Source organism: Bombina bombina, chromosome 1 (assembly GCF_027579735.1).
Source record: "Bombina bombina isolate aBomBom1 chromosome 1, aBomBom1.pri, whole genome shotgun sequence".
Lineage (NCBI taxonomy): Eukaryota > Metazoa > Chordata > Amphibia > Anura > Bombinatoridae > Bombina > Bombina bombina.
In genome coordinates this window covers 633,481,823-633,505,848 of record NC_069499.1, presented here as the reverse complement: position 1 = coordinate 633,505,848, position 24,026 = coordinate 633,481,823, and the positions used below count along the sequence as shown (strand labels likewise).

Genomic DNA, 24,026 nt, shown 5'->3' with positions numbered 1-24,026 from the left:
TATATTTCATACAAACTTATTAGTGGTTTGATTCCTCTTGGCTACCTTTTAATACCCACAAATGAATAACAATATCTCTGTTGATACTAATAAATATATAGGTGATTTAACCTATTTATTCTAGTGACACAGAGAACAGTGGTTTAAACCATTTGTGTCAGTAAAATAGATTGGTAATTTAACCCCTTTGTGCCAGTAATGCATAAAGGAGTGAGTTACTCCCTTTAACAGAGCAGTAGTATAACTCTTTTCTCCAATAACGTGTATAGAAAAGATTTAATCTATAGGTGCAAAAACATACAAATAGCTCTTTAACCCATTTGTCCTGCAAAGCATATGCCAGTGGTTTAACCCCTGTCTTGCCACCACAGTTTATGTAACATAGTTTTGTATAATTTTCCAGCTTTCTAATAAAAAATATTTTTTAGAAGTTTTTTTCGGTCAGAAAAGAAGTTACTAGTGCTCCCTGTGTTATATAGGGGAAACCATATAATTTCTTACAAATCTATTGCACACTTAGCAAGAGAAAATAACTGTATAACAATTACTTAAAGAGGCAGTATACACCAATTTTCATTTAACTGCATTTAATAGACACTACGTTAAAGAATAATATGCACAGATACTGATATAAAAATCCAGTTTAAAATCTTTTAAAAGCTTATTAGAAGCTCCAAATTTAACACTGTTAATAAAATAAGCCTGGGACACCCACTGAAAGGGACTGATAGCAGAACCTCCCCTGAATATGAAAATACCCACTATACAAACAGAAGCAGTCTGACGTCTGTATACATCAGTATATATCTAAAACTTTTGGGTTTGGTTAGGAGTCTGAAAATCAGCACAATGTTATTTTTTTAAAAAAAGCAAACCTATACATTTTTACAAAAACACACCCAGATGGGCTATATAAATGGAACATCTACAAAATATTTATGCAAAGAAAAATCTAGTGTTTAATGCCCATTTAATGGTGTAACCAAGTTAAAAAGTTTTACTAAAAACTCATTCTAACAAAGGGAATATTCTAATCCTATAGAATATTTTTTTTTTAATGATGAATCTGCAAAAATTCTCCTGGAAGTTAACAGGGAATTTTTATAAACAAACAAGTTATAATTAGCTTTAGAATGTACCCAACTATTATCCACACAGCTATCATATTGAAGGCTTTGACAGTTTGATAAAATTCTACTAGTACTGGCATAATTATCATATTCTCCCTGGCCTAATGGTTGTTTTTCATAATTTCATGGTGGCGGTTTTATAGAGATGCACAGGGTGCAAACACACTAAGCTTTCAGTATGCACCATGGTCTGACTGGGACCAATACATTTTAACAGGCCATGCATCATTCCCCAATACTGACAAGTATATTGTAGTAGTTTGATTTACAAAAACATTTTAAAGTTTGTTACACCCTTATGGCACTGCATTTGGGTTTCTGTCATTAAAGAGTAAAAAAGTGAAATGTAATATAAAAAAGGCCATTGTAGTTCACACTTTAAAAAAAAAAAACTACTTACAGATTATCAGACTTTGTTAAAGTTACTTAAAATAACAGGAACCTGGCTCACATAAACAGTGAGCGTCAGAGCTGGCCCTGCATCTTGCACAAATAATAATGCTGGTAAATGGGCGGGGCTAAGGCAGCAGGCCTACAACTGACCCTGGCCCTATATGATCTATGCTCAGTCCGGGCCTGGTATGCAGCATTGTTGTGTTCAGGGAAGTCTGAAAATTGCTCTTCCCAGCTGTTGTTCCTTCCTTTTTACCATACCCAAACTGTATAGCCACACCTGGACTATTCATCTCCGCTTAGAGTACACCTGGCTCTGTCCATAGAACATAAATGCTCGATCTCCTAATCACACGCCATCTCTTCCCATCAAACACTTTCAACTCCATCCAAGCCTCCTATACGCCCCCCCCCCCCCCAAAAAAAAAATCTAAGTTTTAGAATTGCCCTTGGCTTAATTTATCTGCCTAAATATACAGCCTGCAAACAGTTAAAGTGAGAAAATGTTCTTAAAAATCTTTTCTCTTTGAGCTATATTCAGTGGTTCTTTATTAGATTGTTATTGGCTATCATATCATCTGTTATTTGTGTATTTCTTTACATAATTATATAGCTAGGATGATCATGTGCAGTGTATGTACTACGGTTTCTGTTGATGTAATTTTACTTTTTTCTGTTTCCTTCAAGCAGTAGATAGTGGTTTCTGTGGTTAGGGGTTTTCAAATGTGGAACTGTAAGTGAGATAATAGAATTGCATGATCTAATTATCAAGCATGAAGTGTGTTTCAACAAAACTATGATATATAGTCAATTCCTTTAGAATAGCTTCTCAAATTATATAGCTGCAAAAATTCCCCTAGTCTTTAATGGTGAAAAATCATCAGATACTCTTTTCTACAGGTTCAGAATATATTCCTATATTAGCTAACATAAGGGCTGCAGTCTTCTCCACAGAAGATTTTGTCAGCTGGATTGCATTATGGAGCAACCGGGTGGGGGCAGTGTATTACTTTGTAATATTAAATAATTTTCTGCTATTCAAAGCCCAAATTAGTTGTATAATTTACAATAAATGTATTTAATGATAATTTATGCAATAAACCATTGAAACAAATTTAATATGAGCTCATTTTACCTTAATGTTGGATAAAATTTAAGCTGGGTGGTCAGTAAACTTAGCCGGGTGGTTCGCCCATTAAAAAAGGCCTTGTGAGAACACTGGGCTGTTGTATGTTATATCTTACACACATGCAACCACAAATTAAATAAAATACATAAATAAATAGAAGACAAAATATGCAGAAACCTTATTTGATTAGTACATTTGTCTACAATTTATAATAATCTACATATGTTTGTCTGTGGAGTTAAAGTTTTCTTTTTCTCCCTGCAAAAGCCAATGTATAGAAAAAGGATCGCTAGTCATCATACTATCTACACACCATGGCCTCTATATGCATAGTTTTTATTAAAAACTTTTAAATCATAAAAATAAAGTAATCTGGATTTCAAACGTAATCTGGATTTGGACTGCTTGTCTTTTTATCACTCTTGGATTACTTATCATCATAACTCGAATTTTTTCTTTTATTTCCACTGAAACGCAACCAAGTTTTGAAGTACATTTGGAACATTCATATGTTTTATTCTGTTTTGATTGCAATCTCATTTGACGATTAACAGTTATGATATATCTCATAAAATTAAACTAGCATAACAAACTAGAAAGTTATTGAACTATATACAAGATAATCATAAACAAAACTCATGCAAATGGCATGCACAATATATTTATTTTTATAATAGTCTATAAACAGTGTTACTTTGATTCAAGTGATTGTAAATTTTAACGAATTAAAGCCCGGTATCTAAAAAATACTCTTAAAAACAGGGGCACTTTAATTCATTAAACTTTACAATGAAATTTAAAAAAAACAAAAACCTTTTTTTTTTTACGATAATCAGATTGCCAATCCTTCGCCCTCATCATCTTCTGTATTTTGCAGATTGATGACGAATCTGGCTTCCTCCTAATCACTGCCATTCGAGGAAGCCGGATTCATTATCCATATGCAAAACACAGAAGAAGATGCGGGCAGATGATCCCCGGTCTACAGTAACGAAAAGGTGTTTTTTTTTTTTTTTTTTTTTTAAAAAGTGTAATTTTAAAGTTTAATGAATTAAAGTGCTCCTGTTTTTAAGAGTATTTTTAGATATTGGGCTTTAATTCGTTAAACTTTACAATCACTTTAAACATTTTTGATATTTATTTACTGCTTTATATGCTTGATAAACATTTATTAAAAGCTGATACAATTATATATATGAATATATGGATAGATGGATATATGAACATAAATTGTCTAGCATATGCAGAACAATCAGGGGTACAGAAAGGTGTCACGTATAGTCCATATAAATCCATAACAAACATGTTAATTATATATATATTTAGACACATACAGTCATATAGATGGATGCATAGATAGACAGACAAATAGAGAGAGACTAGGTAGACTGATAGAGAAACTGACTAGATAGACTGATGGAGAGAATGACAGACTAGATAGATATAATGTGTTTGAGTATGTACTTGTGTTTATAGAATGTGTTTGGTGGTGAAGGTTCCACAGAGGTGGGTCATTCTAATCTGAATATTTTGGTTTCCATTTTATTCCAATTATTTCCCAGCATTTTCAAGATCTAGTTTTACCAACACAATAAAACCCTGAACTTTTTTATAAAGTAATGCTTGTGTGTGCTGGCATGGCAATAGCTATCTTGTTGTTAGTTGGATAAGGCGTAGCAGGAGAAATTTTATTACTCCTGAATTTACAACTGATAAAAATCTTTTTTCTTTTTTTAAACATTAAACATATAACAGAAGAGACAGTAAAAAAGCATAAAATAATAATTACAATCACAATGTGACCACTATCACTTGAACAGAATGGAGTGTGATCACTATATAAATGTATTCTGGAACTCATATTATTGCTTGTGTAGATACAGTGAGTGTCGTTGATGTCTTGTATCTGTAAGTTGTCAGTTTGTAACCAGTTCAGAGAACAGCAGTCAAAAGGGTTGCCATTGATCCACACATGTGTATGACTTTTAGACCAAATCAAAGTTGCTTTTTTATCTAACATATGTAGAGAATTATTTCGCAGATCTAAAGTCTTTACATGAGAGCAGTAGCTGTTGGGTGGAATTGCATAAAGTCTATTATTAGACAAATCTAAATATTTCAGTCTTTTTAAACAAGGAAGCTGAACTTGAGACTCTTCCATGTGGTTTCCCTTTAGCAATAGGATCTGCAATGATTGCTGCAAACCTTCAAGAGAATTATTTCTTAAATGCAATCCTTTATTCTCAGATATATCCAGCGAAACTAATGACGTTTGCTGGAAGACACGTGGTGGCAGATGTTTAATGCTGTTTCCACGCAGATTTAAGGAATTAAGGTGAAGCGCCTTAGAGAAAGATGTACAAATATACACGTTTGAAGAAGAATTTTCTTTTTTACTGTGTGGGTTTGTGCATATCACAATTTTATTGTTTTTAAGATTCAGGTTTGCAATTACTGGCATGATGTCAAATAGCCATTGTGGAATTGAACGCAGATAATTTCCTTGCAGATCTAATGCACGCAAAGAGTTAAGTTTTACAGCCACTTCACTAATTGGATCCACCTGATTGTAGACTGGCTCAGCGATTGAAGATGTATTTGTAATATACTCAAGACAGTTGTGAGCCATATTGAGATTTTGAAGTGTCCTTAGCTTGGAGAGAAAATTCAGAGGAAATGTTGTCAAATGATTGTTGCTTAGATCCAAATCAATTAATTTTGACAAAGTGGATACAGTTTCCTGAACAGCACTATAAAGATCCATCTGTGCAATATTTTCATACAACGACATGTCCTGCAAATCATCCAGAGTAGTATTGAAGGAAGGGGTCATTGCAGCCATCATGTTTTTAGACAGATTAAGATACTGAATCATGTGGAACTTTGGGAGAACTGGGAAGTGTAAGAGATTGTTGAAGCTTAGGTCTAAGTTCCTAAGTTGATATAGCTCATGAGAATTATTACTGAAGAAAAACCCCATCGTATTTGAACTTAAATTTAAAAAATGCAGCTGAGGAAGATTAAAACTACAAATGTAGTGTAGAGAATTTAGTGCAAGATTTAGAACTCTTAGCTCTTTTAATGAATCAAATGTGCCTTTCTCTATCTCCATTATGTTATTGTTAGAGAGATCTAACTCGGACAGCTGCAAAACCTCATTAAATAATTTAGAGGGTAGTGATGTTATCGTATTCCCTGACAGATCCAGCTTTTCCAGTGAAAAAATATTTGTTAAATAGCAGCTTACCATTTCACTATTTAAGTTATTATTTGCTAGGTTCAATACTTTAAGAGTTTGCAAAGATCCAAAAATTCCTTTATGAGCAAAATAGTGTTTGTCCAATATATTAGCAATAAGATTCAGAGAATAAAGTTGGGATAAGTTATGGAATGCTTTATTTTCAATGTTTTCAACTTTATTATATCCAATGTTTAACTCCAATAGAGTGTATAAGGATGACAGTGGTATTATTGTGAGATTCTGTATGAAGTTATGAGATAGATCAAGTGTTTTAATTCCAGTTGTCAGATTTCTTGGAATTGTATAAATGTGGAGATGTTGGCAACTTACATCAATGGAATTCTAAAAATAAAGCAGAACATTATATTAGGATTTTAATTGAGACAAGTAACAAACAAAAAAACTATGGCACCACAATTCCTGAAAAATGTGATCACTGGTTATTTTAGGTTGCACAATAAAAATACATACTTTCTAGATATGTAATTGTTTATAGTTTTCATTAACAATAAAATGAATGTATCAGAAATATTTAAATGTACTTCAAAATAATATACTAAATTCATATTTTTTCACAGAACAATCAACGTGTCTGAAACTTTTAGTAAGTTACATATAAACAGATTTTTTTTACTTTTTAATGGGACAGTCTAGTCAAAATTAAACTTTCATGATTAAGATCGGGCATACAATTTTAAACAACTTTCCAATTGACTTTTTTCATCAAATTTGCTCTGTTCTTTTGGTATTCTTTGTTGAAAGCTAAACCTAAGTAGGCTCATATGCTAATTTCTAAGCTCTTGAAGGCCGCCTCTTGTCTCGATGCAGTTTTGACAGTTTTTCACAGCTAGACAGAGCTAGTTAATATGTGCCATATATATATATAAATATATAAACATTGTGCTCACTCTCGTGGAGTTATTTATGAGTCAGTACTGATTATTGTCTAGAATGCAAGTCTCTCAAAAAGAATTAAAATAAGGTGGGCAATCTGCAGAGGCTTAGATACATGGGAATCACAGAAGTAAAAAGTATATTATATAACTATGCTGGTAATGCAAAACAGGGGGATGCATAATAAAGGTATTATTTATCTTTTTAAACAATAACAATTCTGGAGTAGATTGTCCCTTTAATGCAATATTAGAAAGCAGAAGAGGTTTTATAGTTTGCAGCTTTTGTTATACCATATGTCATAATAAGGAGTGGAGTTGTGAAAAGAATGGTGGGACCATGATAGGTAGGGTGTGGGGGTGTCGGGTAAGTCCAAGGAAACTGGGATATTTGTCCTAATGTGGGCAAGGCAGTTAGCACACCTTCCAATCCATGGCAATTCTGCAAGATCCAGGATTGTTGTGAGGTACTTGATACCAGGGGTGTGCAGTCATAGGAGGCAGGTGAGGCAATGCCGCACCTGCCATTTGGGGCATTTTTAATTTGAAAATCAATAAAAAATATTAAACAATTTTTTTCCCATTTTTTTTCTTTTCTCTATATTGCGCAAAAGAGAGAGGCAGCTCAGAGGTCGACTTTCTCTCTATTGCACAATATTGTAGCATGCTTTGCTACCTGTAGCCGATCAGCTGCGCCACCCAGTGGTGGTTTGTGCTGCCGTGCGGCTAAAAACGTAATAAAGAAGGCATCTCTAAGGCAGCCTCTTAGCCAATAAGCCTGGGTCATGTATGTTGGTGATTTACAGGACCAGGAGAACATGACCAGCGTTGTTTGACTCCCTGCGCAGTGCGCATGCGCAAACCAACGATCCCGCCATGGTGCACCACCAGAGAGGGAAGAAGAGCAGAAGAGCCTGTTTTTTTCCGAGCAAAGGACAGCTGCTGTCTACTACTGTCACTTGATTGTCACTCATCGACTTGACTCTACTACAGTACAGGTAAGTGACACTGACATAGCCCATCATGCGGCTCACAGTTCACACACACATCTCAACTTTACACTTAGACAGGGAGAGCAGGGGTGGACTTATAGGTGTTGCGGGCCTGAGGCTTTATTTTTAGGTAACTATAATTAAATGATTCATGTTTGCTTGGGACTGTCATGAATAGTGCTGACTGAGTAGCCCTGACTTGTTCTGTCTTTGGTGCATGGATGCAGTGGGTAACAGCGAGGCGGGCATGTGTCACCACGTGACAGACAACTAGTGCACTGCATATTACTGTCAGTACAGGGGACATAGGTACATCAGCCTAGCAACTAACATCATATAACCCAACATTATGCAGTACAGGGGCATAAATACATCAGCCTAGCAACTGGCATTATATAACTCAGCATTACCTAGTACAGGGAAATATTTACACAAATTATAATGTATAATGTTGTGTTTGTTGGCGACAAAAACTATAGCAACCATACCACTTGCTTGTATGATAAACAGTGCATATGATTTAGTCTTTACTGGGGAAAAACATGCTCAGTTCAGAGAGAGGGAGGTAAGGAGAGAGATAGAGAGCATCTGCATATTATGGATATAATGGCATGGGGGATATTGGTGACAATGATTTGTGTAACTAGAACCTCAATATAGCATTATTAATTTACCCTTAATGTATATTTAATATGGTCACTTATTAGTGAGGTTTGAATTTGTATGTGTATTATATGGTTTATACTTTGATGAAATTATCATTCACAGATATTGTAGAGATCTTACAGTTTAATTATGTTCATTTATGTAAAGAGACAGAGTAGTGCAGCATTTTTAGTGTTTAAAAAGATAGATAATCCCTTTATTACCCATTCCCCAGTTTTGAAAAACCAACACAGTTATATTAATATACTTTTTACCTCTGTAATTACCTTGCATCTTAGCCTCAGCAGACTGCCCCTTATTGAGAGACTTGCATTTTAGCCAATCAGTGCTGACTCATAAATAATTCCACATTATTATAACAGTGTTGGTTATGTAAAACTGGGGAATAGGTAATAAAGGGATTATCTATCTTTTTAAACAATAACAATTCAGCTAATTTTGCTGTATTTGATGTAATGATTGGCCAGAGCAGAACATGAGATTGAGCTCTCTTTAGAATAGTAGAATAACTTTCATGCAATCTGTTTACATTTTATCAAGCTTGGACCATTTTAAATATTGATGAGATGGAGAACCCTCTCAGGTATTTACCTCCAACCAATGGGAATGTGTGGCAGTTTCAACACACAAATATGGCTTGAGGTTAAATAATTTCAAACTAAAGAGTTGTCGAAAAGACAAGATATTCAAGGCAGAGAGTAATGTATTTATTTCTTTTAATGTAAAAATATATACTCACGTAAAACATCTGTTGCATTAATCAAGTAGTAGAAATCTCAGAGAGAGATACTAATAGCACAGACTTCTCAAGCTACTGCAGAGTGGAATTTCCCAATAAGATAACTGGAATGTGAATGGGTGCCTGTATACAGCCATCAGTTGTCATCAGCTTGCAATATATGTCAGCACTGCTGCAACTTATAGGTAAGACTGATACCTCAATTCAAGGAGCGTTGTAAAAGGCCTGAGTTATGGGCTAATGCTGGTTTCTGCAAGCTTATATGTCTGACCATATGGAAAAATGAAATTCATTTTATCTAACTAAAAAGAATAAAGTAAAGGATACACATTAACATGGACATGAAAATCAGTAGGTAGATTGGACGTGCACTTTGCACTGCAAAATGTATTGAAATATTAGCATTGGCACCATGTGCACATGCTCATTGCACATACATGGGCACAGATTGATAGGCATGCACCCTGTACAGAGCACAGAGTGTATTTAGCAATAAAACATCATACGCACACACACATATAAATATATATATATATATATATATATATATATAGGTTTGCGTATATGTGTTTCTCAGGTGTATCATAGCCAATGCCTCACCAGCCTCTGATCTTACCGCACATCACTGCTTGATACTGTAACAAAAATCCATATAATATAAGACTAATGCACAAAGTGGAATATTTTGTGTCCTTGCTTGATTACTTGTAAAGGACACATGGCTTTTTGCAGGGTTTTCAAATCTAATGCCATTCCAATCCAAGCTAGTTGAATGAATCTTGGACTTTTCAAATTCTACAGCCTTGAAATATTAAAACCCCAATTTGGCCTGTTTTGAACAGCCGATCTTGGCTGTTGTGACAGCTTTTTTCGATGTTACATTTTTTTATGAGCATGGCATGTTTACAAGTTAAATACAATTATCAATATGCTTATTTAAGATTGCATAAAATCAATAATTACACACATTATGAACTTAAATTAATATGCATATGATGAAAACTACCTTTAAATGTATTAAAGTAAATGTAAATTTTGATGCTAAAGTGCCCGGTTTTTAAAAATTTGATTGAAAACAGGGGCACTTTAATTCATCAAAATTTACATTTCACTCCTGTTGTGAAAAAAATACTTGCCTTTTAAACTTGACAGCAGCTCTAGCTTCCTCCTGTCATCGCAAGCCATTTCTGACGTCAGAAATGATGGACCGGTCATCCTCCAATCACGGCTTCCCCCCGGGGGAATCGGTGTCTGATTCAACGCTGTGATTGGAGGAAGCCGGATTCTTCATTTTAGACCCAGGAAGAGGCTTTGCGACGGGTGGAGGAAGCTGGAGCTGCTGTAAAAATTAAAAGGTAAGTTTTTTTTCACAACAGGAGTGAAATATAAATTTTGATGAATTAAAGTGCCCCTGTTTTTAATCAATTTTTTTAAAAACGGGCACTTTAGCATCAAAATTTACATTCACTTTAAGCAATAACACTGATTTTGAACTTTTACCTTTGACCACCACATATATTTTGATATTGTGAGTGTGCAAATCTTTGCAAAACCCTATTTAAAAAACATGCAATATCTTTTGTCTTATCTTACAACCATAAACAGAAAATAAATTCTGTGAAACAAGTGCCTGATTTTTCTTATTTCTACTTTAGGTTTTTAGTTTGTATAAATTTCTCTTATTTTTACCTGTTGCACTCTCTGTAGATTCAAGAGTATATTTTGAAAGTGTTTAAAAAGAGACACTCTAGGGTAGATTTATTATATGTCGGACGAACATGATCCGCTGTATCAGATCATGTCCGCCCGATATCGCTAAATGCTGACAGCATATGCTGTTGGCATTTAACATTGCACAAGCTTGTGCAATGCCACCCCCTGCACATTCGTGGCCAATCAGAGGTGGCGGATGAGTTAAGGAGCAGCGGTCTTATGACCGCTGCTTCTGAACGTTTGTTTCGGGCAAACCTGAAGGCTCGTGTGGAAACAGCTGCATTCACAGCTTAAAAAACTAGCCCTAAATGTGAACATTTACTGTTATGAGATAGCCGTAAACATGTTGCATGAAAAAAGGTTTAATAAAAACTGCTTCAACTTAAAGTGAAAATGAAGTATAATATTGCTTTTTGTTTCTCACTGGCTCACAAGTTTAACTTGTACGTAAAAAGCAAGTTTATTCAGCACAGAGATATCCATTTTCGAAAAACTAAATCACCACGGGCAGAACTACCATTGGTGCAGCAGGTGCAGTGGCACCAGGGCCCAATTGCTGAGGGCCTATAGCAACCAGTCTATATAAGCGTTTGCAGAATATGTACAATCCTAATGTAGGGGAGCCTTTTATTAATGAAGGTTACAGGTCTATCTATCTATTCTCAAACTCATTATACAGAGCATCATGTGTATTATTACTATTGTTTACTACTGAGTTACCTGGGGGGGGGGGGTGCAAAACATTTTTCTTTACACCAGGGCCCTCTGTTGAGTATGTCCACTACTATGTAATTCAATTTGAAATAAACTCTTCTAGGTGAGACAAATATAATTATGAAATATCAAGTGCCTTTAAGTTTTAATTGTAAATGTCCAATTCATATTATTTATGTTTAGTTTCTTTTTCACTATGAGGTGGTTTTTGAATCATTAAAGGCTCATATGGAGACTTCAGAAATATTTACAGATGTTCTAGAATAGTAAATACTTCAAAGCAAAAAGTGTTAAGTGAGATTTTTATTGAGTGTTGTCTCTGTAATATCTCAAAGCAGATAACAAGGAAAAATTCTGGTCATTTTCTTACAGGTGCAGTTAATTTAGGGTCCCATATAATTTGCCAGAACATATTTTTCTCCATATGCTACTGTGATGCTTTGAAAATGCCCTAAAGACAGCATAATGGGCTAGATTACAAGTGGAGCACTAATTTAACGTGCACCCATAAAGAGGCAAATTTGCCAGTTTACGGGCTCACGTTAAATAACCAGCCATTACAAGTGGCTGGTTAATGCTACTGCAAACTTGTGGTAGCATTTTGCGCTCAAATTCATTAACCAGAGGTCAGACCTCTGGTTAATGAAATAAATGTCCCACAATTTCCCCCAAAATAAAGTATAGTGACTTTAAAAATAAAAATGAATAGCATCTTTATTTTTATTTTTTTAAATAACTGCACAAAGCAGTTATAAAGGGTTAAAGTGAGGGGATGTAGGGTGTTAGAAAAGGTGCCTTTACATAGCAGTCTATGGGGACTGTGTAAAAACGGTAAATATATATGTACTATGGGCCATTTTTTGCAGTACAGTGGTCCCACCCCTTGCGTTCTCTCCCTCCCACTCTCTTTTGCTTTCTCTCTCTCCCCCTCTCTTTTGCGCTCTCTCTCCCCCTCTCTTTTGCGCTCTCTCTTTCCCCCCTCTCTTTTGCGCTCTCTCTCTCCCCCCTCTCTTTTGTGCTCTCTCTCTCCCCCATCTTTTGTGCTCTCTCTCTCCCTCTCTATCTCCCCTCTCTCTCTATCTCCCCTCTCTCTCTATCTCCCCTCTCCCTCTCTCCATCTCCCCTCTCTCTCTCCCCCTCTCTCTCTATCTCCCCTCTCTCTCTCCCCCCTCTCTATCTCTCTCCTCTCTCTCTCCCTCCCCTCTCTCCTCTCTATCTCCCCCCTCTGTCTCTCTCTCTCCCCCCCCCCTGTCTCTCTCTCTCCCCCTCTCTCTCTCCCCTCTCTCTCTCCCCTCTCTCTCCCCATCTCCCCCCTCTGTCTCTCTCTCCAATCTATCCCTCTCTCCAATCTATCTCTCTTTCTCCCCTCTCTCTCTCTCCCCCTCTCTCCTCTCTCTCCCCCCCCTCTCTTTTGCTCTCTCCCTCTTTTGCTCACTCTCTCTCTTCCCCCTCTCGTTTGCTCTCTCTCTCCTCTCGTTTGCTCTCTCTCTCTCTCCTCTCGTTTGCTCTCTCTCTCCTCTCGTTTGCTCTCTCTCTCCTCTCGTTTCCGCACTCTCTCCTCTCGTTTGCGCACTCTCTCCTCTCGTTTGCGCACTCTCTCCTCTCGTTTGCGCACTCTCCTCTCGTTTGCGCACTCTCCCCCTCTCTCTTGTGCTCTCTCCCCCTCTCTTTTGCACTCTCTCCCCCTCTCTCTTGTGCTCTCTCCCCCTCTCTTTTGTGCTCTCTCCCCCTCTCTTTTGTGCTCTCTCCGCCCTCTCTTTTGTGCTCTCTCCCCCTCTCTTTTGTGCTCTCTCCCCCCTCTGTTTTGTGCTCTCTCCCCCCTCTCTTTTGTGCTCTCTCCCCCCTCTCTTTTGTGCTCTCTCCCCCCTCTCTTTTGTGCTCTCTCCCCCCTCTCTTTTGTGCTCTCTCCCCCTCTCTTTTGTGCTCTCTCCCCCCTCTCTTTTGTGCTCTCTCCCCCCTCTCTTTTGTGCTCTCTCGCCCCTCTTTTTGTGCTCTCTCCCCCCTCTCTTTTGTGCTCTCTCCCCCCTCTCTTTTGTGCTCTCTTCCCCCTCTCTTTTGTGCTCTCTTCCCCCTCTCTTTTGTGCTCTCTTCCTTCTCTTTTGTGCTCTCCCCCCTCTCTCTTTTGTGCTCTCTCCCCCCTCTCTCTTTTGTGCTCTCTCCCCCCTCTCTCTTGTGCTCTCTCCCCCCCTCTCTTTTGTGCGCTCTCTCCCTCTCTTTATCCCCCCTCTTCTGCTGCTCTCTATTCCCCTTTTTCGAGCTCTCAGTCTCTGTCACTTACTGCTACAGTCGGCATCTGGCCCCGCCCGCGGCACGCCCAGCCACGCCCACGACGCACCCTGCCACGCCCACTCCACTTCACACGCGAAGCCAGAAGGAGCCGCCGAGGAGGTCAGTTGGAAGGCCAGGTGTGTTTGTCCTTGCGCGCAGTCTCTACTGCGCATGACAGCTTCGGACAAACACACTTGGCCTTTTATTATATAGGATAAGCTTATATACAGTACATATATATTTATGTGTTAATAGTATGGGTATATAAACATATATATATACACATAAAAATATATTCATATATATTTTACATATGCTGCTAAACCCTGCGTGATTTACCCCCTTCACTGCGCTAGGTTCTGTGCCGTGTCTATAGGCATCAGAACAAGGCTCCCTTTGGAGCCTATGAAAGTGCGTTCTCGTAGGCGCAAAAGCTTCCACGCAATGTGAACATGAGGTCACGTTCGCATTGCACTTTACTTATAATACCAGAGCACATTTGCATGCGCTGGTATTACAAGTGGAGCGCAACTATCACGCTTGCACAATTTTGGGTTCAACTCGTAACCTGGCCCATTGTAAATTAAATGTTTATCCTGTCAATAAGGGGGAAGCAGGAGTTATCAATAAAATTAGAATTCTATGTAATGCTGCTTTGTCATTCATCTGTGGTATCATATTTTTACACATATCCGCTTTAGTGGAAAAAACCTAACCACAACTTTAAATACACACAGACTGTAATTTGAACAATCTGCATCATGTGTGATAAATTGGGCATGCATATTTGAAAAAAATAAATAAAACTGTCTGCTGCCATGAGAAACAAATTTCTTAATGAAACTTTAATTATATTCCTTTCTGATGGAACACCAGCTTTTATAATAACAAAATAAAATATAAGAAACAGCCCAAGATCTCTTAATTGGTATTTCTTGGGCTATAATATCTCTGTTAAATGAGACCAAGGACCAATTGTTGTGGTGATTCTTGGTTAGACCAAGAGTTAAAGGGACAGTCTACTTGAACATTTTTATTGTTTAAAAAGATAGGTAATCCCTTTATTACCCATTTCCCAGTTTTGCATAACCAACACTGTTATATTAATACACTTTTCTTTCATACAGGTGGTGAGAGTCCACAATCGATTACTCATGGGAAATACCTTCCCTACTACTTTATAAACGCTCCGCAGGACTTGTCTGTTGCTTCCCTTTATGGATCTACAATATACTCCAATTTCCATAACCTCTACTGATATGTTTCAGTACTGGCTTGGCTGTCTGCTACTTAGATGGTGGACGAGTGTCTACTGGCAAGTATTATTTTTTATTATTATATAAGACACTCTATGGCTTTGTTATGGGCACTTTGTGGAACATCTTCTTGTGCAGTTATTTTTTATTTTAAACCATAACAAATGAATTAAAAAATATATACATTTGCTGTTCATTTTACAGTATATAGACAGCATTTAACTCCCTCTTACGTGATACTAAATTGTGTAATCCAGGGCAGGTTCAATTTAAGGGCAGCAGGGACATGAAACAAAATGTTCAATTTGTTTAGTGTCCAATTTGCTTATTTTAATTTTGCTTGGGTAGTAACCTGAACGATTAACCATGGGGGGCCTTTAGCTTGATAAAGGGGACAATGATTTTAAATAGCTGATTTCGCCTGCGGAAATTGCCACCTATACTGATCTTGTTAATACTGCAGTGTTTGCTATAGAAAAGTTATGTTGATTAAACATTCACTCTTTCACTACTCAGCACAGTTCAATTTCTACTCGCCAATGGCTAGTGGTCAAGTGGAAATTTTGAGCCCTGTATATACAGTATATGTATGTGTGTATGTATATATATATATATATATATATATATATATATATATATATATATATATATATATATATATATATATATATATATATACCGGTGTGTGTGTGTATTTGTGTGTGTGTATATATATATATATATATATATATATATACACATACTACTCACCACAGTTCAATTTCTACTCACCAATGGCTAGTGGTCAAGTGGAAATTTTGAGCCCTGTATATACAGTATATGTATGTGTGTATGTATATATATATATATATATATATATATATACCAGTGTGTATTTGTGTGTGTGCATGTATATATATATATATATATATATATATATATATACTACTCACCACAGTTCAATTTCTACTCGCCAATTTTGTGCTCTGTATGTATATGTGTGTGTGTGTGTGTTTATATGTGTGTGTGTGTGTATATATATGTGTGTGTGTGTGTGTATATATATATATATATATATATATATATATATATATATAAATTATTCTTTATGCATGGCCCTGGAACAGAATCTATCATTTCCCTTTTAGTTTGCCACAGCAGTTTTTCGTGCCCTTTCATGTGTCAGCATTAGAGTTTGCACTCACTGGATTTGCGCACGTCAAGTTAGCGAACGCTCCATAGTTTTCTATTAGCGGTATTTATCACTGTCACTCATCAGGTTAGCATGCGCTCATCCAGTTTTGGCGTAAGTTTTCCCTTATGGTGGTCAATTGTTTTTGTGCTTGCTCCTCTAAGTCGGATGTTGTATTCCTTTTATCTCTTCTTATGTTTTGACATTAAGCTGCTTTCTTCAAAAGTATTGTTTCTTTTAACTATTTCATCTGATAGAAAAGTTTCTGAATTATCTGCTCTTCTGATTTTTGATCAGGATAAGACAGTTTTAAGAACTACTTTTGATTTCTTACCAAAGATTGTTTCTTCTGATAATATCAGCAGAAAAAATGTTGTTCCTTCTTTATGTCCTAATCCCAAGTCTTTTTCCAAAAGGATTTTGCATAAATTTGATGTTGTTAGGGCATTACATTACATTACTAATACATAGATGCTACTAAGACCTTTAGACAAACTTCTAGTTTGTTCGTTTTTTTTTTTTTTTTTTTTGTCTAAGAAAGGACAGAAGACTTCTGCCGTTTCTTTGGCTTCTTGGTTAAAACTTTTGATTCACAAGGCTTATTTGGAGGCAGGTCAGCCCCCACTGCAACAGATTACTGCTCATTCATTTGTCAGGGTATCTGTGAGTAACATTAAATAAACTTCAGATGTATCATAGACTCTAATATTTTTTTTTTAGCTAAAACCTAATTTGATGTGAATTGGTCTCATAACAGACCAGCCCCAACCCCCCTTTTTCCTGATTACAATACATCTAAATTAGTACAAAGGAATAAACATTTGGTTCAATTAGAAAAATGCAATCTATTTCAACAAGATGTTCACTATATGTCTCTGTTTAAAGTTGATTTCCTGCCTAAGATGGGTAATAAACTTATCAGACCCCTGTAAAGAACAGTCGCTAGGTCTGGGAAAAATCTCTTTGAGGCTTAAGCATACTCAAAAATTGATTACCCCTGCTGTGTTTGAATACACGAAGCTCAGACATACGTCTCAAATGGGAAAATAGCAATTTTTTAAAATACAAACTTGTATAATTTTCAATACTGTATAAAAATGTATAAATACCTATATATGGATCTGGGAAATGCAATTCAGATTTGTAATAGATTAAATAACAATTGTAATAATCCCATGTTGAAATATATAACATATTCTTTATTTTTCTGTCATCTAAGGGACAAAATGGGGCTAATGGATGGTGGTGCAGGATTGCCTGCATGGGGTGACCTAGGTCATATCATATGGTTCTGCACTAGATATTTATTTAACTTTAGATACATCTCTTAGGATATTCTAAGTAGAATGTATAGGAAGTCTATATAAATGTTTTCTATTTTTAACATAGAATTAATACTATACTAGTGTTTGGTCTCAAATTGTACATTTTCAATTGTAGTACATGGGATATATATGCTGACCAGAGAAGTTTATTAATACAAGAAATTAAAATATATTTAATGAACACTCTGAGATGAGTTATTTGGACTGTTAGCAATGTTGATGGTGAGACTGCATTTGTGGTTGTCTGTGCCCCCTAGGGGATAAAAAAATGGTATGACAGCCAAATGGATTGACTACTAGAACACATGCAAATCCAAACGAACCAATGAGAGGGACAAGCTCTGAGGGCCAATGGAAAGACAGCTCCATTAAGAGCCTATCAAAATTATCACTGATGATTAGAATAAGAAAAGGTCGGGGTATATCACATAATATAACCTCATGCAAGGAGAGAAAAAAAAGTATTTTGTTTGTTTACTTTTGACTGAAAACTTTGCTGCCATTTTTGGGACACAGTCACTATAAGCAAAACTTGGGACTAACTTCTTGATCCATATTGCAATACATTTCTTCATATGAGGTGACCTGAATCTACTTGGAAAAGCTGGAATGTTTAATTTGGTTCATGTGGTGATATATGACTGTTCTATATTTTTAATATTTTAAACAAAGGTACTCTAAGACTATAGTCAGATTGCAGCTATATAGATATATTTTAGGATTTACCTTATTGTAGATAAATAAGAATTTATTTCAGCTCAGATAAATTGGCATATAAATTGGCTGTTTGCATTAATAATATATATAACTTGTGTTTTAATTAGAGTTATATAGAATCATATGTGGGCTAAGTAGCTTAATTATATTTGTCTGGAAGTTAACAATCCATACCTTGGTATCTCATTGTGGTATTTTAATGCAACTCTGATTTGGGAAATTATTGTGAATAAGGTAATTTATAAAGGTATATTTTTATGATCTTGGTATAGAATATTGTAACAGTTTAAGCTTGTATAGTTTGATTCATAATCTGGTTCCTATAAATATATTTCAATGTGTCTATAACATTAACTTATTGTAAAGAACTTAGGAATAAATATTGATTTTAATTGTTTTGTATATGCATTTTAATTGGGGGTTCATTTAAAGAATAATTATTAAATAAATTGTATTATAACCCTAGTATATACTGACACATTCTACTAGGTCAGTTACAACTTCACAAGTTTTTAAGAATAAGGCCTCAGTTGTAAAACGGCTACTCCGTCTTCTTTGCATACTTTTACAGATCTCTACCATTTGGATGTTTTGGCTTTCTCTGAGGCAGCTTTTGCTTGAAAGGTGCTTCAGGCAGTTGTTTCAGTTTGATTCTTGCCTGTTTATTTTTTTAAGTGCACTTGAAAAATACAAAAACATTTTTTATTGGGGTTATGGATTTATTCTATCAGTTAAAAAGAAAACACAATTTATGTTTACCTTATAAATGCATTTCTTTCATGATGGTCAGAGTCCACAAGACCCCACCCTTTCTTTTTTAAAGGGATTTGTTTTCTTTTTTAAGAAATTATTTTCCCTGCTCTATTTTTTTTGGCTCTATTTCTTACCTCACTTCTGCTTGGCTACGCATTAGACTGAGGTATGTGTGAGGTGGGAGGGTATGGGCATCCACCAAAATTCAGACTGACAGCTTATCACAGTTCTTTTGACAGACTTGCATTTTAGCCAATATGTGTTGATTCATAAATAACTCTACGGGAGTTAGCACAATGTTATCTATATGACACACTTGAACTAGCTCTGTCTAACTGTGAAAAAACATTCAAATCGACAGCAGCATTCACCAAAATCTTCTCAAATAATAGTTTTATTGCATCTCCCAGGTGAAAATACAAGACAACATTTCATATGTGACTGACATGACTATTGGTATCACACCCAAAATGTTGTCTTGTATTTTTCACCTGGGAGATGCAATAAAACTATTATTTGAGAGGATTTTGGTGAGTGCTGCTGTCTATTTGAATTGTTAATACATAATGGGAAGATTGGTACAGAACCTCTGACAGAATTGGACCATACTGTTACATTGTGCTTGACTATATTGGATATTAACTGTGGGAAAAGTCTTAGAAATCAATTTATGAGCCTATATAAGTTAAGCTTTCAACAAAGAATACCAAAGAACAAAGCAAATTTGATAACAAAAGTAAATTGGAGAGTATATTTTGCATGCCCTATTTGAATCATGAAAGTTTAATTTTGAATTCACTGTCCTTTAAGCAACATCTCAATTTTATTGTGAATTGGCAATAAAGTAAAGAGAGGCTCTTCTTTTCTTGCATTTTAGGATTGGTGATCTTAACCGCAGTTGAGTGAGAGGGATCTGCAGCTTCTGCTAATACCAGTGTCTACAGAACATTTGTATTTTGCATTAAAGGGACATGGAACCCAAACTGTTACTTTCATGATTCAGATAGAGCATACAATTTTAAACAACTTTCCAATTGACTTCTTTTATCTAATTTTCTTCATTCTCTTGGTATCCTTTGGTGAAAGGCAGGGGTGTAAGCTCAAGAGTGTGCAAGTATCTGTACCACTATATAGCAGCAGTTTTGCAACAATGTTATACATTAGCAAGAGCACTAGATGGCAGCACTATTTCCTGTCATGTAGTGCTTTAGGCATGTGCACACTACCTACCTAGGAATCTCTCTAACATGATAACAAATTAAATTTGATAATAAAAGTAAAATGGAAACTTTTTAAAAACTGTATTCTCTATCTGTATAATGAAAGGGAAAAAAATAGTTTTTATGTCCCTTTAAAGGGACAGTCAACCCAAAATTGGTTCTAACTCATACATATAAAGTTGCAACCGATTATTATTTTCAAATGTAGCCCAATTTTCTACCATATATTGTTAGCATGTAAAAAGATTTACTATTTTTGGCTCTGCTGTTTTAAAATGTCCGCCTGCCCCCTCCTCTATTTCGTCACCAGCAGTCTGTGATCGCAGTAACTTTGCAATCCTACACGTGCAATGCGCCGATTTTAGTCAAGGAGTATTTTTGAACCTGGAACTCAAAGTAACCGCTCAGTTTTACAGCAGTTTCATATGTAAGGTGTACCAGTGTGCTTTTCTTGATCGCACACTGGTATGTCTCTCATATGAAACCGCTGTGATACTGAGCTAAAATCGTCGCATTGCGAATGCGCAAAAAACTGGAACATGTAGGATCGCAAAGTTACTGCGATCACAGACTGCTGGTGACAAAATAGGGGAGGGGGCAGGCGGACATTTTAAAACAGCAGAGCCAAAAATAGTAATTCTTTTTACATGCTAAAGATATGTGGTTGACTGCCCCTTTAATTTCTAGTGCTTTATACTGGCATCTGGAGATCTTAGTGAGGTAAGGAATGGAGGAAGTGTTGACAAGTAGATAATGTTGTACGAGTTCACCCCAAAGCCATATGTGATAACAAAACATGTAAATATGTTTTAAACAAATATATTCTGAAAGAATCAAAACAATGGCTTCAAGTGGACAACATGTGTTTGCACGACTAACTGATTCAAGATATATAGCAACATTTATGTACAAGCTTTATTTAATTTCAGCAGTAGATCAAACAGACAAAATGTACAAACGATAGATCCACAATCAATTGGTAAGCAAAACAGTGCTTCATTGGCCTACATTCAATAAGACCCATTTGCAAAATGAATACCTTGCAGGGAAAAAAACTTCAGGACAGCACAACTCAAAACTTGTGCAATTCAAAGAGATTTGTACTTGTTCCTTGTTACAATCATGGGTTATTAGTTAAAGGGCAATAATAGTCAAAAATGGCATGTTCTAATTTGTTATTTTACAAAAATTGACCCTACACTACGGTGTGTTTAACTCCTGCAAAGGAAGCCACCAATGATCTAATCAGCAGCACTAGTTGCACATCTGAGTTGTGTGAGTAGCGCTACTGTGATTGGATCATTGGTGGGTTCCGCTCTAGACCACCAGCGCTCAATAGCCCTTCCGACCTGTTCAGTCATTAAAAAAAGTTTATACAGGAGAAGCTCTAATGATTTTGATCGCAACAATCATTGTACACTCAAAGGTCCCCCCCAGTTTGTCCAGGAGAAGGGAGAACAAGCCCTGCAACAGGCTCAAGCCTGCCTGTCAAAAATTTGTCTGCCAGAAGTAAATTGAAAAGTCTCTTTACATTGTATTCTCTATGTGAACCATAAAGTTTAACAATTTAGCAAACTGAAGCTGTGTGATTTAGAAAGAGCACGCAATTTTAAACAACTTTCCAATTTATTTCTATTATCTTATGTGCTTCATTCTCCTGATATCCTTTGTAAAAAAGCATATTTAAATAGGCTCAGTGGTGGCTGATTGGTGGCTACACATAGATGCCTTGTGTGATTGGCTCACTCATGTGCATTTATATTTCTTCAACAAAGAATACCTAAGAAATGAAGCAAATTAGATAATAGAAGTACATTTGAATGTTGTTTAAAATTGTATTCTCTATCTGAATCATGAAAGAAAACATTTGGGTTTCATGTCCTTTTAAGCATAAAACAGCACCTGGAATTTAATATAATAGTGAGTTGACCAGCCTCACTGAAGAACAATACTGCTATGATCTGTGTGTTGCTGGGTTAAATTAGTTCCCACTATAAGAAAAATATATTATGCTCTTACATTATTTTCTAATAATATAAATTTTTGAAAACACATAACAGAAAGCACATACCTGAATGCACACGTCTGATGGATCTGTCCTGACTTTGTCACAACTCTGAACTAGAAGAAAATGAATAAACAACAACACTTTGTGTTTTTTTCTAGCAATATCACTAGCTTGAACCAAAAACATGGTGCTCTCTATGATATAAAATATTGCACTGTTCATGTTACTGCACATTTCCAAAAGGAAGGAAATGGTCACACAACACCATGAAGGGGAAAGATAATTAATCCATAGACCAGCCCACTGCCCTTATTCAGATTAAAAAAGTTTTATGCAGAGGAACAAAAAACTTTAAACAGCAAGAGGAAGGCCAAGGTGAAAGTGAAATTTTAAAAGAGATCCAAAAATAATCTACAAATCATGTTGACAATATTTTAACAATGTATAGTTTTGCCTATTTTTTAATAATGTGTTGCTTTTCATTCTCCTAACCAAACCCCAAAGTATCAGATGTAGACTGAAGTCTACAGATTCCTGCTTCCTCTTGTTTGTGTAGTAAGTCTTTTTCATATGCAGAGGAGGGGAAAGTGTCTGCTCTTCCTGCTTTATCAGCCCCTTTCAGTGGATGTACCAGCCTAACCTCATCAACAGTGGTAAACTAGGACAGTGGCGTCACTAGGGTTGGTGTCACCCGGTGCGGTAAGTTATGGTCCCCCCCCACCCCCCAGAAAGCAGACACACACAAAAACAAGCACTCAGACACACACACACACACACACAAGCACTCAGACACACACACTTAAAAAACACACTCAGATGCACACACAAACACTCAGAAACACTTAGACACACACACAAAAGCACTCTCACACACACACAAAAACACTCAGACACACACACACATACAAAATATGTAAACTGCACTGCATTAAATATAAAGCTCATGCCTAGAGCTGCTCCCTGACTCAGCAGAGCATCAAATGAAAGATAAACAGTGCACTCTAAAAATAAATCACTAAAGAAAAGGTTTAAGTGGGCAAACTATGAAAATTCTACTCTCTGACTCTGTTCCAAGTCTGTCAGTGCACAGCCCTGGGCAGCATGCCTACCGCTTCTTATGGCCAATCACCTCTGCACTCTACCCACCCCCAGACCTGCGCCCACCCTCCCCTCCTACCTCTTCAGTGTGCACTTAGTGTACCGTAACTGTTCCGGTCAGGTGGGCATCATACGTGGCTCCTTCACTTTAGAGACAGTGTCAGACAGTTATGCGGTCAGGTGCCAGGCATCCCCCTCATGATTGGATAACGGTCAGTATCTCACAGCGCTAGTTAAAAAAGGATCTCTAGCTCCTAAACAGAATGGGTCCCTAGCTACCCACAGATTAGTAGATACAATTAAGAAGAAACTGTAGGAGCTCCTAATCAAAGGCTAGGTCTTATAGGAATGTGGAATAATGTAGGTGTCGTTTTAACAGTTAAGACTATCTAGATAGTCTTAACTGTTAAAACGACGCCTACATTATTCCACATTCCTATAAGACCTAGCCTTTGATTAGTCGCTCCTACAGTTTCTTCTTAATTGTATCCCCCTCATGATTTCCCAGTTCCCGTTTAGAGAGACAGCGCAGCAGTGAGTGACTCCACTGCCCACAACATTCATTAGCAGGGGAGGAGCAAAGTACAAACAAGCAAAAGC

At 36.4% G+C, this 24,026-nt stretch overlaps 1 protein-coding gene across 1 annotated transcript; it reads right to left on the bottom strand.

Moving 5' to 3' along the window:
• Positions 1–1,418: 1,418 nt before the first annotated feature.
• On the bottom strand, positions 1,419–22,550 carry LOC128660170 (transforming growth factor beta activator LRRC32-like). Its single transcript, XM_053713843.1, has 3 exons — positions 22,392–22,550; positions 4,442–6,235; positions 1,419–1,448 (listed from the first exon to the last, which is right to left on the bottom strand). The coding sequence occupies exons 1-3, from the start codon at positions 22,548–22,550 to the stop codon at positions 1,419–1,421; spliced, it is 1,983 nt and encodes a 660-aa protein (XP_053569818.1).
• Between the last annotated feature and the right edge of the window lie 1,476 nt (positions 22,551–24,026).

Bases quoted from the DNA above. Each gene is read 5' to 3' on its own strand.
- LOC128660170 (XM_053713843.1), bottom strand. From the start codon at position 22,550: ATGAACAGTGCAATATTTTATATCATAGAGAGCACCATGTTTTTGGTT. The intron at 6,236-22,391 runs GTATGTGCTTTC...CTTTATTTTTAG, and splicing joins CATCAGACGTGTGCATTCAG to AATTCCATTGATGTAAGTTG. The intron at 1,449-4,441 runs GTAATTATTATT...CTTTAATGACAG, and splicing joins ATAGTGGTCACATTGTGATT to AAACCCAAATGCAGTGCCAT.